Source organism: Rhinatrema bivittatum, chromosome 7, assembly GCF_901001135.1.
Source record: "Rhinatrema bivittatum chromosome 7, aRhiBiv1.1, whole genome shotgun sequence".
Taxonomy (NCBI): domain Eukaryota; kingdom Metazoa; phylum Chordata; class Amphibia; order Gymnophiona; family Rhinatrematidae; genus Rhinatrema; species Rhinatrema bivittatum.
In genome coordinates this window covers 10,484,643-10,499,496 of record NC_042621.1, presented here as the reverse complement: position 1 = coordinate 10,499,496, position 14,854 = coordinate 10,484,643, and the positions used below count along the sequence as shown (strand labels likewise).

The window sequence follows — 14,854 nt, the reverse complement described above, 5'->3', positions numbered from 1 at the left end:
GAGAAAAACCCTACCTTCGTCCGTTTCATTGTAAGAGAGGGTGTTCCAAGCCAGCCCGATCCACCACTCCCTGTCCTCGGGCACCTGTCGCTGCAGAAATCCCTGCGTCTCCTCGTCCTGGATGAAGGCGAGATGGCCCCCTCCCCTCTCGCACCAGCTCTCGGCGCTCTGGAAGCTGCGCTCGTGCTTGACAAACTCGTAGCAGGAATGGTTGAAGGCCGCTTGGTACTTGGCGCAGGCTGCGCCCTCAGGCTCGGGATCGGCGTTGGCATGGAGGGCAAGGGAGCAGAGGAGAGCGATCGGGAGCCACATCCTTCGCCCAGCTAGCCAGGTCTCTCTCCTACTGATGCTGTCTGCAGAGCCACTGCTTACCTCCCTCAGTGTAATCCAGAGTAGAGAATGTCTCGCCGCCTGTCATCCAGGCTTCCTTAACACGACACCCCCACAACGAAAGGAAGAGGCTGGACAGCCTAATAAATCAGCCAGAGCATTGTGACTTGGAAGTATTAATGAAAAGGTGCCATTTTGGCTGTTATGGATTGCTGGACTTATTGTACAAATGTCTTGCTAAATTCAAATTAAGCCATACAGTGGCAATTGAAATGTCACACTGTTCATGTACTCAGGTGATAAGGTAAATGTGTTACTTTCATTGTCAAACTGTGCATGTGTTATACTGAGATAACACTTCCCTTGCATCAGGTATGGATAAAAATCCATAATAAAAAAAAAAAAAAAGATGATCCAACAGGCAGAAATGCACTGTGAAGCTTTGGGTGGATGCTAATGCTCATGGGATGGAGAGCAAAGGATCATATGGCACAGGGTTCAAAAGATTACAGTCAGAGATAAGACAAACTTCCTTATACATTGCCTCTGCCATCCAGCCAAGGTGCCCGAATTCTGAGTTTTGCCACGTGCTGTTCATAGTTAAGAAACAGCACCATCTGCTGAGCTCCTTGGCAAATCCTTTGTGGAGTTCTGAGAACACTTCTATCCTTCCACCCAGGAGCCAAAGGCTAGTCGCCACTGTCTGCATCTTTCTTTCCCTCCACACAATGCCCAACCAGAGAACTGGAAAAAAAAGCCCAACCAAACACTGCCGCCTAGAGAAAAAGAGCACCGAGGCAACGCCAGAGTTAAAGTGCGACCGGCGCTCAGAGAAACAGGCCCGACTCCGGCCCACAACTGATAGCTGAGGCACTGGCAGGGCCGAAGCAGAGGAGGCACTCCCTCCCCCCCCTCTGAAGAAGGAAGAGGATGCCAGTGCCAGTCATCCTGCGCCTACCCACCCATCGACCACCCCTCGGCCCTCCCACCACCGCCACCGAGGGAAGAAGAGCGCCGAGGCAATGCCAGGGTTAGAGCGAAAGCAGCGCTTAGAGAAACAGGCCCAACTCTGGCCCCCAACTGAGTGCTGAGACACCGGTGGGACCGGAGCAAAGACGGAGCTCCCTCCCCTCCCCCCCCCCCTCTGAAGAAGGAAGAAGATGCTGGCGCTAGCCAGCCTGTGCTCACCCGCCCATCAACCGCCCCTTGGCCAGCCCACCACTGCCACCAAGGGAAGAAGAGCACTGAGGCAACGCCAGAAGTGCTTGCGCCAGCAGGCGCGTGCCCTTGGCGCTCACACGAAGGAGCTTGACAAAGGTGCTTGCCCCTTTGTACGCGCCCAAAGTGAAACCCGAAGTGACTATTTAATCCCTCCCTCACCAAACAGCCATTATAATGGAGCCGACTCACGTTATCGAAACCATCATAGGATGGGGAATATATGGAAATCTATGGAGAACCTCAAAATGCAAGCAAAGAAAGAACGTAAAGCTAATAAAGCTAATCTACCCCTGTAATGTCTTCCTGCCTTACACTCCTTTTATTGAGTGTTCAGTCACTGTAAAAAAAAATCCCACTGATAAATGATCTGCTAGAGGAACTAAAGCCTACTATCTTCTGCATTACCGAAACCTGGCTGAAAGTCAGAGATAATGTACTCTTAAATCAAATTGATCACCCCAACTATGATAGCTGTTGCATTCCTGCTTGCGGGCCCAGTCGCTGAGGCCGCCAACATCCACTTTGTCTCCTGCGGCCTGCAGATGTCCTGGTGCGGCCCATGTGACCTGGAGGCCGCCGCCGCGTTTCCTTGCAGCAGGTGCCGCCCTCAGTCCTCCTTTGAGCGGCAGGAGCCACCTCCAATGTCGGGGTCTGGCCCGGCTCCTCCTCTTCTCAATGTCGTCAGCAGGGCCGCTGTCCAGGGTCCTGCTGTTTCCTGCTCCATAGGCACGGGGCTGCGCCTCCTTCTTAGATTTAAAGGGCCCGTGGACGGATATGCCCTGGGCCCCACCTGGAACTCCTCCCTGGGTGTCTTCCTTCTTCAGCCCTATAAAAGGGCCCTGCAGTCATTCCTTCTTTGCCTTGGCAATGGGCTAGTCCTCCTTAGGACTCCTGCTTCTTGCTCCTGCCTGGCATTTCCTTGTTCTTTGTGGGATCCCTCGTTGTCTTGTTCTTGGTCTCGCCTGATGTTCCGTGTTCCAGTCCTGATGTTCCTGATGTCTTGCTCCTGATGTTCTTGTCTTTGTCTCTGCAACCAGTTCCCAGGTTCCTGCGACCACCTTTCCTGGCATGCCATCGTCGTGGTCCGTGACCAGCCCAGCTTCATGGTACAAGCCTTCTTCTCATCCGCAACACAAGTCTCCGGAGGGTCATCCTTCCTGAAGCCAAGTTCCGTCTTGGTCCTGTGTCTTGAATTTCCCCGTTTGAAGCCAAGTTCCGTCTTGGTCCTGTGTCCTGAATCTCATTCCAGCCCTTGAATTCCCTTGTGCCTGCTTCCGTCCATGACCAAGACTTTGCCTGAACTTGCTCCGCTTCAGCGTGGCCTATGACCAGCCACAGGAGGCTGTGTAGGGTGCATCTCAGTGCAGACTTCCACTGAATCTTCGACATGTTCCAGTCTCAAGTTCCACTTCTTCTCCTGGAGTCTGCTTCGCGCTTAGCATGGTCCGCGACCAGCCATGGGTGGCTGTGTAGGGCGTGCTGCGATGCAGTTCTCACCCAGTACTTTTGTCTGAATCCTTGATCCGAGTCCTTTCAAGTTCCAAGTTTCTCGTTTGAGTCTCCACGTTCCAAGTTCCTCATCTGAGTCTCCACGTTCCAAGTTTCTAGTCTGAGTCTTCATGTTTCAAAGTCTTCATCCGCCCTTGTCTCCTGTCCGGCCTGCTGCCTCTGCTGTTACCTAGCAGCAGGTCCGAAGGGGCTTGGAGTGGTCAGAGGACCACTCAGAGACCAACCTTGAGTGCTTGGCCTCATTGAGGCTGTGCAGGTCGGTGGGGGCCTGGACTCCTGGTCTCAGCCCAGATGGGACATCATCTCACCTGCCTCAGCGCTTGCTTGGAGCTCCTCTCCTGGTTCGCCGAGGCACACTTCTCTTGTTCTCGCGCAACAGCTGCTCATGGCCTCCCGCACGCAACATCTTGCCAAAGCTTGTATGCGCTACAATAACTTTCACATCCCCAGACCTAAACGTAAAGATGGGAGTCTACTAATAATCAGTAAAAAAGAACTTAAACCTTATAAAGTTGAGATCAGCCCTCCCTATGAGGTGGCAATACTAAAATCACCACAACTAAACATAGGAATGGCCTATTGCCCCCCTGGAATACTCCAAAAAGACTGCTCACCACTAACTGAAATATTCTCTCAAGCATTTCCTTCACCTGACTCCACACTAATCGTAGGAGACTTTAACCTACATGCAGATAGCACACCTAAAACTACAGCATGTGAAATCTTTTTAGAAACTATGGAAACAATGGGTTGGTCACAATTTGTAACCAACTCCACTCGCAAAGCAGGACATATCCTTGACCTAATATTTGCCAAACACAATAATTGCCTAATCACTACTTCCCACAATATATTACCTTGGTCTGATCACCAACTAATAAAGGCAGATATTACCCTCCACAGCACACAGCAAACTAATTCATATAATAATCAATCTTTCACCTACAGGAAAAAGGTAGAATAAAAAATACTTGAAGAATCAATTAAAAATAAAATAATTGAATTTAACTAAGATAAAGCCTCCTCAGCTCTTGACTCCTGGGATAAAATCGTCAATGAAATAGCCGATAACCTAGGCCAGTGCTGACAAAAATGTTCCAAAAATAACATAATACATCTAAACAAAAGAAACCATACTATAACGAAGAGCTAAGACACACTATACAGACACTGAGAAAATTTGAAAAACAATGGTGGAAATGCCAATCCATAGAATCCCTAGAAAAATAGAGATCCCTCCTGACAAAATACTGTGAACAAATCAATAAAGCAAAAAAGACTATTATGCTAAACAGATACATGGTGTAATATTCAATTCCAAATTACTCTTCAAAACTGTTAAAAACTTAATCAAGGATCCATCTTCCTTCATCTCGAATAACGACTTCTCAAAGAATTTCTGCCACTTCTTTGTTAAATAAAATCAATAGGTTAAAAACACAATTCCCTACCTGCTAACCAACAAAAGAACCAGAAGGAAAACATGGGCAAGCAAAATGGAACACATTCAACATAGTATTTAAACTTGAAATTAACCAAATAATTACAAAAATTAAGCCTGCTATCCACCCACTGGACCCAGTACCCGCAAGTTCCCTGAAAACAATACACAGCGTAATCACTTCAACAATCACAATCATAATCAACCACTCACTGTCAAAAGGATTGGACCCTGCTGGGACAAAACAGGCTGTGATTAAAACCAATCCTAAAACATAAAACTGGCAGAATTGATGATTGGGACAATTATCAACCAATATCCAACCTGCCTTTCATTGTTATCCCAATTAGAAAGCCACCCAGAAGACAATAATTTTTCTATACCCAAACCAATTTGGATTCATAAAATATCACACAACAGAAACCCTACTCATTTCCTTAACCAAATCTATACTACAAGGGTTTGACAACGATGAATCCTATATCCTGGTACTAATTGATCTAACAGCAGCCTTCGACACTGTAGACCATACCCTGCTATACCATCAGTTGATAAAAATTGGAATAGACTGGAATGTTATCAAATGGTTTTCTTCCTTCCTAGCTGATAGGTCATTCCAAGTCAAACTGGGCAATCACATATCTGACACCTTCCCAATCAATACAGGTGTCCCCCAGGGTTCAGCACTCTCAGCAACACTATTCAACATTTATCTGCTGCCTCTAGGTGTATTTCTAGTGGAACTAGGAATCAACTTCTTCCTATATGCAGACAATAATAAATTCTACATTCCATTCGACAAACCTCAAACAATTTGTTAACACCACTAAGGAATGCTTCTTCAAACTGCAAGTCCTAAAAAAGCTGAAACCCCTCCTTCATTTTCATGACTTCCGTTTGGTACTGCAGTCAATCATTTTCTCTAAAATTGACTATTGCAACTCTCTGCTTCTTGGCCTTCCTGCAAATACCATCAAGCCCCTACAGATATTACAGAACTCTGCGGCCAGGATTCTGATGAACACAAAAAAAAGAGATCACATCACTCCCATCCTCTACAACCTCCACTGGCTTCCCATCAAATTCAGGATCCTTTACAAAGTCCTTACCATAATTCATAAAACCTTACACAATCTCTCCCATATTGAACTTACCACCCATCTTCGTCCTCACACTTCCTTCAGACCGATCAGAAAAGCCTATCAAGGCACTTTATACGCCTCTCCAGCAAAAACATCCCTAAAGAAACGAGCCCTATCTACACCAGGCCCGCCTCAATGGAACGCCCTCCCATCGGATCTCCGTCAAGACCCCTACCCGATATCTTTAAAAAAAACCCTCAAAACGTGGCTTTTTAGAGCAGCGTTTCCAGACCGAGGACACCAGTTCATAATCGCTCGTTAACACGACCAATTCACGCTAGCATGCCTTTACCTCGTGACCATCTATGCTCCTACCTAGGATCTACTTTCAATCGATCCTACCTAGTGTATTATGTCACTGTTTCCTACCTATCATCTAATTTCAATCGAACCTCTACTATGAGTGTAATGCTCCATTGTACGTCAAGTTCCCCTAGTGCGGGACCCCAGTCCCTGTCCTAAGTCTCAGATCACCTTCAGATACGCACTTCTATTTATGATCCTTGGCCATGCCTTGGAAGTTTTTTCTACACCCTTCTGCCAGAATGATATTTCTCCCCCAGCTCATCAATTAGCTTTTTTGTGTTTACTAATTATTTCAAGTTTTCATGTTTTCAAGTTTTGACTAAGTATCCATCAACCCATTTTGAGTAAAATCGCATAACTCTACAGATTACTTCAAGCCCACATCCTATCTAGTTACTTGTTTTTCCCTTGTTTTATTTTCAACGTCTCCCTCTTATTTTCAACGTTACGCACATTTGCGAGGTTTTTTGTTCAAAGTTCACGCATTGTTATCTGTTCTATGTAACGCTCTCATGCGATGTTATTGTTTCATTGTAAACCGGTGTGATTTGTATGCTATACCGGAATGTCGGTATATAAAAGTTATAAATAAATAAATAAATAAATCATTTAAAAAACCTGCATCGACTCTGTCAACATACATGAAGGCAATACAACAAAAATATCTCAGATGAAACTAACAATAAACACAAAAAGAAACTGAAAATGTGTGGTTAAGGAAAAATTCCTCGATAATAATCAAACTGCAAACCCTAGACCTGGGAAATTTTAACATTACTCCCTCAGATCAAGTATGGGACCTAGGAATACAAATCGAGGAGAACTTTACAATGAAAAAGTACAAAAGCAAATTAATTAAAACAAGATACTCCAAGCTGAGAATATTACACCGGCTGAAACCAATACTAACAGCCTACCTTCAGGACTATTAAAACCACTACAGTTACTACAAAATGCCTCAGCTAGACTCTTGCTAGGGACAAGAAAATTTGACCACATCACCCCCTCGCTGATAACACTGTACTGGCATCTTGTACAATCCAGAATTCATTATAAAGTATTAACTCTAATTTTTAATATCATAACCAACATTAACCCATGCTTAACAGGCGTGACACTTTATCCATACACCTCACAGAGAGCCCTTAGATCGCAAAACAAAGGACTTCTAAATGTGCATACAACACGGAGCACACATCTAACACAAATAAGCGACCAAATGTTTTCCATAGTGGGCCCCAAGTTATGGAACTCTCTTCCAGAGTCATTACATCTGATAACAGAAAGAAAGAGTTTCAAACGTGAACTGAAAACATGGCTCTTTTGAAATGCATATGATTTAATGTAAAATGCCAATATTCCATTAACTTCTCGGTCAAAACCATAGATAATGTTAGTAGAATGAGCAATAAGTATTGAGCGATGTAAGGTGTAACATGACAACTTACTGATTAATACGTGAAGGATAATGAAATGGAAATTATGGATTACAAACTACTATCATAGCACCTTAATCTATACATGATGTTGATATGTTATCCTAGAATATGTATTTGCTGTTATGTTGACCTAGAATTTGAATGATGACACGGTATATGAATGTTGACCCAGAATATGAATGCTGATTTTGTAAACGGTTATGACCTTCTTTTGGAATGATGGTATATAAAATGCCTAAATAAAGTCTAGAGGACGTGAATGAAGAGTGGGTGGCTCGCGGGAATGACGGCTACTACCTGGAGATAATACCTTTATTCAATAAACATACACACGGTTAATGCGACTCCAACATTGCTCTAAGCTTCAACGGCAAGAGGAAACATGTAAAAAAAGGATTTGCATTCACAAAAAAGCGGGGAGTAGCTTGCTTGTTACGGCGGTTACTACCCCAAACCAAATAAGCCTGATACTTCACTTTCAATGCATATCAAGTAGAGATGTGAATCGGAACCGGAATCGATTCGGATTCCGGTTCCGATTCACATCGTGGGTTTTTTTTCGTCCGGCCCGATCGCGGTTTTAGCGGCTGCGCCCGAGCCAATAAACAAAAAACCCACCCGACCCTTTAAAACTAATCCCTTAGCTTCCCCCACCCTCCCGACCCCCCAAAAAACATTTTACAGGTACCTGGTGGTCCAGTGGGGGTCCCGGGAGCGATCTCCCGCTCCTGGGCCATCGGCTGCCACTAATAAAAATGGCGCCGATGGCCTTTGCCCTTACCATGTGACAGGGTATCTGTGCCATTGGCCGGCCCCTGTCACATGGAGGGAGCACTGGATGGCCGGCGCCATCTTTAAAAATGGCGCGGGCCATCCAGTGCTCCTACCATGTGACATGGGCCGGCCAATGGCACTGATACCCTGTCACATGGTAAGGGCAAAGGGCCATCGGCTTCATTTTGATTAGTGGCAGCCGACGGCCCGGGAGCGGAAGATCGCTCCCGGGACCCCAACTGGACCACCAGGTACCTGTAAAAAGTTTTTGGGGGGGGTCGGGAGGGTGGAGGAAGCTAAGGGATTAGTTTTAAAGGGTCGGGGTGGGTTTAGGGGTTATTTTTGTGTGTCGTTTTTCCCGTCCTCCCCCAAAACGATAAGAGAACCCCCACGAACAATATCGTGGGGTTTTCCTATCGTTTTGGGGGAGCCCTCGATTTCTGATGATTTTGAAAATATCGACGATATTTTCAATCGTCCGAAGCCCGATTCACATCCCTAATATCCAGCATAGCTCTCTGCTTCAATGGCAGGGGAGAAAGACTGATTCTTCACACATATCCAGCATAGCTCTCTGCTTCAATGGCAGGGGAGAAAGTCTGATACTTCACTTTCAATGCATATTCAGCATAACTCTCTGCTTCTACGGCAGGGGAGAAAGACAGATTCTTCACACATATCCAGCATAGCTCTCTGCTTCAATGGCAGGGGAGAAAGTCTGATACTTCACTTTCAATGCATATTCAGCATAACTCTCTGCTTCTACGGCAGGGGAGAAAGACAGATTCTTCACACATATCCAGCATAGCTCTCTGCTTCAATGGCAGGGGAGAAAGTCTGATACTTCACTTTCAATGCATATTCAGCATAACTCTCTGCTTCAACAGCAGAGGGAATGAAGAAAAGTGGATCTATATACAGACAACAACCAACAAGGACTGAATTATTTAGTCTGGGTAAACAAATAAGCATGCGTATAGTTTGCTTATTGTGGCAGTTACTACCCCTAACTAATTAAGCTAGATATTTCACTTAGATGCAGTTCCAACACTGCTCTTTACATTAATGGTGGGGGTGGAAGGGAAATAGAACCAAAAGGCTTCTAAGAGCCAAGAGTAACAGATAAGTATGAGAAAAAAAAAGTGCGAAACTTGCTGGGCAGACTGGATGGGCCGTTTGGTCTTCTTCTGCCGTCATTTCTATGTTTCTATGTTTCTATAAATAAATAGACACTAGACTGAAAATGGAAGCCATACTGTAAAAAGCCAATTTTAATATCTATTATGTACTTGCATTGCCATATCGCTGTAAGTTTGTTCATTGCTGATCTGTTTTAGAGCATCATCAATTATTGGCATGGTCTGGCCGGGGGGACACCCAAACCTTTTGGGAGCTTTGCCGTGCCCTAGAATACAAGGATGAGTTTTTGCTGACTGCAAAACATGGGCTAAACAAGAACCATAACATGACAGGAAATACGTTTCTGTTCTCCCTTGGAAAGAATTATCCACATCACATGAGAACAGGCAAACGTCAACAAGAGCCAGAGGTCGCTGCTTGTCCAAAAAAAAGAGCAGATTAAGCCTGCTAAAAAGGTTCATACAGTTACAGGAGCGATACTGTGTTAGGTCAATGCTCTCCGATCCTCTGCTCTTCACAGATTGTCAGCATCTCCTTCCTGTAAACACATTCTCCCAGTCCTATTGCACTCATCACTATTATCCTCATATATTGAGTTTGCTAGAACAGATACTGAATACTGTATGTGTACAAAACCATAGTCTGCTCTGACATCCTATACTCAAGTCTCATCTAGATCATGGTGGTCACCGTGTGGGCGAGAAGGAAGTAGATAGCGTTAAAGTTTTGTGGTTTGAGATCCCTGTATCCTACAGAGGCTCTGAGAGACAGAAATGATTCAAGTATATATATATATAAATATCCCAGCTCAAGTTTGACAGTCTTGGGATAGTGGACAGAGACACACATGGGATAGTGAACAGAGACACACATGTGTTTGCGCAGCAGTGCCTACATATGCCACATACACCCACTGCTGAATACGTACAGAAACATATTTTGCCTTTCACTAAACTTAGGCCACAAAATTTATTTTAAAAAAACAAAAAACAGTTTGTAGCAAAATACTGCAGAAATTGTGTGGCACTGACTTGATTCTTACTACTGAAGTGCACATAATACCACTGGCCCTCAGCTGTCTCATGCCCTGTATACGATACATGGTCTCCAGTGCATTACAGTCCTGCAAAAAACAAACTTCCACAGCCCACTAATAAAACACACAGCTGCACAATGAATGAGAAAAATAGCATAACCTTGACTATCTCCAGTTAGCTGAGTTAACCTGGAATCACTTTAGCTGTCAGACGTACACAGTAATCACCCTTACTGTTTGTGCTCTTCACTTTCAGCCCTGTAAAACCTCATTTAACTTCATCCAGTTTGCCAATATACAAACACTGAAGTAAGCCTGAAAGATTTCTGGACCTTTCCCTTCTTCTCACATGCCTCTAAATCTGGGTTTATTGGTTCTCTTCATACTGACCAGTTGCTTGAGTCTCGTGGAAGAAAGTCAGAGCCCTTCTCCATGTCTACCAGAAACTAAGGGAGACCTTGCTCTCTGCTCCATCTGTGAATGTGAGCAGATACAGAAGGGGTCAGGAATACCAGTTAATACTGGTTTTGGAACACATGGACTATCTGGTACAGGTTAACAAAGGTAGGAGCCCACCTAATAGAGGAGTAGCAGCCTAATGGTCACAGTGATGCATGAAGCAGCAGCAAAACCAGAGTTCAAGTCCCACTTCCCCTGCTGACATATCACATGGCCTTGGCTAAGTCACTTTTTCTCCCTCGGGTACCCACTTAGATTGTAAGCTCTTTTGGGGCAGGCACTTATTGTACCTGAAGTACTATTCTGACAACATTGACTCATACCGTCTGAAAATCTGAATCCATGCAAATATGTCATTCTCCAGATCTCACAAGCTAGCAAGATCAGAAATTATTTGGTGTTTCATGAAGAAGCAAAGGTCTTACAGCATTTGTTTTACCAATTTCATGTTAACAAACAAGCATCCCCTTATCCTCGTCCAAGAATAAATGAATGTATGTGCAGGTTTGTCTGGGGAAGCCGGTATATCAATGACAGATGAAATGGAATGCAACATGGCAAGTGGCATGCTTGCTTGCTTGCTCTAGTTTTGCATTAAAAAGCTTGTTTCCTGAGTCCCTACATAGTTCTGCAGAAAAACAGATGAACACAGGGTCCTTCTGTCTCTGAAGAACATGAGCTGGGGGACAGATAACCTGCTTAAAGTTCCAGATTGTAGAGATGCTGCAATTGTATTAGAACCTTTTATTGCTGACCATATCTCACATGCATTTGGTCTTGTTGACAGAGATCTAACAATATTGAACACTTTGGTCCATGGCTTCTCTCAGCGTGGTTTTCTTTTTTCGCTCAGCAGCAGGAATTGCTTCCTCTTATAGGCTTCACTTAGGAGAAGCGTGGCATGGAACAGGCGATCGGTCAGTTCTTCATGGAGGCTGAGGCTTGGAAGCACCAGTACTCAGTAGCTTGCCCAGAAGCTCTGCTGTGCAGAGAACCCATATGCTGGGCGGGGGTGAGGAGGGTTATATTTGGTGTTGGTCTTTCTAAGGTATTATTATTTTATTTGGGTGTTATGTATTTGTTTGATGTATTTAACTTGCATTATTCAAAATGAGTTATTGTATGTTTATGATTAATTGATGTATTGTTATGTGGTCAATGTATAGATATGTAACTAGTTTTACATTGTGATTTTATTTAGGGTCTAATTTTATGCTGCTTTTTCTATTCATTTTGAAGCTTTATATTGTTGTACTTGTTGTATCTCATTATGAGTTAGCACTAGAGTCAAATGGAGCAAATAAAATAAAATAATAATAACCTGGGTTTGATTCTTGGGTTGAGTCTTCCATTCCCAGGGCTGGGGAGTGTTCAAAGCCATTGCTGGAGAGTCTGCCTTGTCCATTACTCAACAGTGATACCTGCTGGCCATACTCAAGGTGCAGGGATGCCATGGTCCGGAGGGAGCCATGTTCTGTGCAGAAGGATCAGCATTGCAATGGCTGGGGTGGAGGATATAAAAGAAGTGACAAAGGTCAGCTCTGATTGAACTAAAAACCCAAAACAGCAGAGTTCAAAGAACTTTTTGAACACTGCAATTTACATGGAATATTATTTCTTTTTCTTTTTTTTTTTTTTTTACTTAGCATTTTTATTGAAGTTTATCCGAATTTAATCATGCAATAAAGTAGGATATAACTCTTCACACCATCAAAGCATAACCAATAATCCTACATACTCCAGGGAAGGACCTATTGTAGGTGGGCTTACCTAGCCCCTGATTGGCCATGAATCTTAATCAGGACATCATAGTTGTACTCTAGGCAAGCCTGGAACTGGATTTATCGTCCAATGACTGAGGATTACCAGCAGAACAATGTGGCAAACTAGTGGAATGACTGCCTCTAGTTAATGCTACCACTTCACTTTTGTGAGCACTTGAACAAACACATCCATTATATCAAAAGAAACAACACAACTGAATAAATTATACAAAGCAGAGGACAATATTGCAAGACACCTCTAGACAAGAGAGATATCCTGGAAAAGCCCTTCATAGCAAGCCAAATATCCCCCCAGAAACAAGATTACTTATTTATTTACATTTATTTTTTGGCTTCCTAAAATAGCTGAAGGCAAGATACAAACATGAATCATAAAATCAAAAAATCAAAATAAAACAATTGTAACAGTCAATTCCACCAAAACTAGTAAAAGTAATATAAGATATAAAAAGGTAAAAGCAAAATACAAACATGAACAAAAAAGAATAAATGTAGAGCATCTTAGACCTTACTAAATGTAAATGTGGATCTCTTGCTTAACACTGGGAACCTTCTAGCAGTGGGAAATCTAAGGGGTGAATGTGTTTCTGGTGAGTGATGGTGAATATCTTCCCCAAAACGGGATGGGAGTATAAAAATGCCTCCTCCAAGGCAGCAAAGGGAGTTGGTTGGTTGTTGAAAGACCGGTGTATTCTGTACAGAAGAAGCTTGAAGATTAAGGTGCTGGGAAAAAGGGAAGAACGATGAGGAGAAGCTAGCCTGGAAGGTCTGCGGGAAGAGGAGAGCCCTTCCTAGAGTAGTCCGAACTGGAGCACCTGACCACCAGAAGCAAGTGGGAAGATTTCAGTAGGTCAAGAAACTGAAATGCGAGTAAAACCAGAAAGAACAACAGAGATTTTGTAGCTTCTTCTGGGAATCAGCAGTGAACCTGTGGGAGAAGGGACATCGTTAATTCTTGAAGAGACTTATAGAGTATAAGATCTGATTATTTGGGGACTGACTGTGGAGGAATTTTGAACTTTGCACTCTTGTGTCTGGACTGTTCTATCATTTCTGCTGTGGACTTTGTTTTGTACTGGCTCAAACAGGGTTTATTTTATCTAAGTAAACTTTTTTTTCCCTGTTTGTAGCACACCGTGATCTGGCCTGTATTTTGTTTTGGAGATAACCCCCTGCCTCCATTCCAGGGGACCCAGAAACTCTTTTCCACCAGCCTAGTCAAACCAATCCAGGGCTCTCCAGGGCCGGGAAGTGGACCCCTGGCAAAGAGGGGGTGGGGGAGTTTACATAAATACCAAAGTATACACAACAATAAATGAATAAAAAACATTCCAATAATAAGACACGAGATAAAAATGAAATAAAATCACAGAACAGCAGAAAAATAATTAACACATTAACCAAATGTCTTCATAATCAGGTTTTAGCTGCATGGCTTGAATGGGTAAATCATCCTGATTTCCTTTGGAAGTAATTCCAAAGCTACAGCACTGCATAGGAAAAAGCTCTTCTTCTGGTTTGGCAGCACCAGAAGATTTTCCTTGGCAGAGGAAAGTGCCCTAGAGGATATATACAAGGCTAATACATTCTTTAAATAAATTGGGCTCTCATCTCAAGTAGTACCTTTAAGAAGGCATCTTAAACTGACTCCGAAAAGACACTGGTCACTAACGTAATTTGCTAAGGCTCAGGGTTAAAAAGGTCAGAATATTTATTTATTTTTTATGTATTTATATTTATATTCCACGTTTTGCACTTTTTTCAGCGCTTCAAAGTGGATCAAATTCAGGTGCTGTGGGTATTTAAGACCAAAGAGTGATCTAGCTGCTGAATTAAGGACCAGTTGGAGCTTCCTTATAAATGCCAACGTAAAGTGCCTCACAATAATCTAATGTCAATGTAACGAGCACCCGAATTAAAGTAGCAAGATCCTTATTATCTAATGACTTTCAATTTATGGATCTGCCCCAATTGTAAAAAGTAAAGCAAAACAATCTTTTCACCACAGCTGCAATCTGAAGCTCCATATTCAGCAGAGGATCTACGATAACATCTAGGATTCACACTTGAGATTTAGGGAAAAAAGAAACCCCCAACTCAATTCAGGGAAGCATACATTTCAGAGAATACACCTTAACAACTAATGATTAGAAATCATGCCTCACCCCCGCCCTCAACCCTCTCACCCTGAGTTTTTAAAGCATGGACAATATTTAAGGGGCAGTTTGTGATCACATGATATGCACAGAGAGGGTCGCATTAGCACACACATA

The 14,854-nt window shown here is 43.4% G+C and overlaps 1 protein-coding gene across 1 annotated transcript in view; it reads right to left on the bottom strand.

The window, feature by feature from the left end:
* The window catches only part of PKD1L2 (polycystin 1 like 2), a 122,130-nt gene extending 121,818 nt beyond the window's left edge, over positions 1 to 312 (bottom strand). Inside the window, exon 1 of the mRNA XM_029610621.1 lies at positions 15 to 312. Coding sequence (XP_029466481.1) covers positions 15 to 312 — 298 coding nt within the window. The remainder of the gene's footprint in view (positions 1 to 14) is intronic.
* Between the last annotated feature and the right edge of the window lie 14,542 nt (positions 313 to 14,854).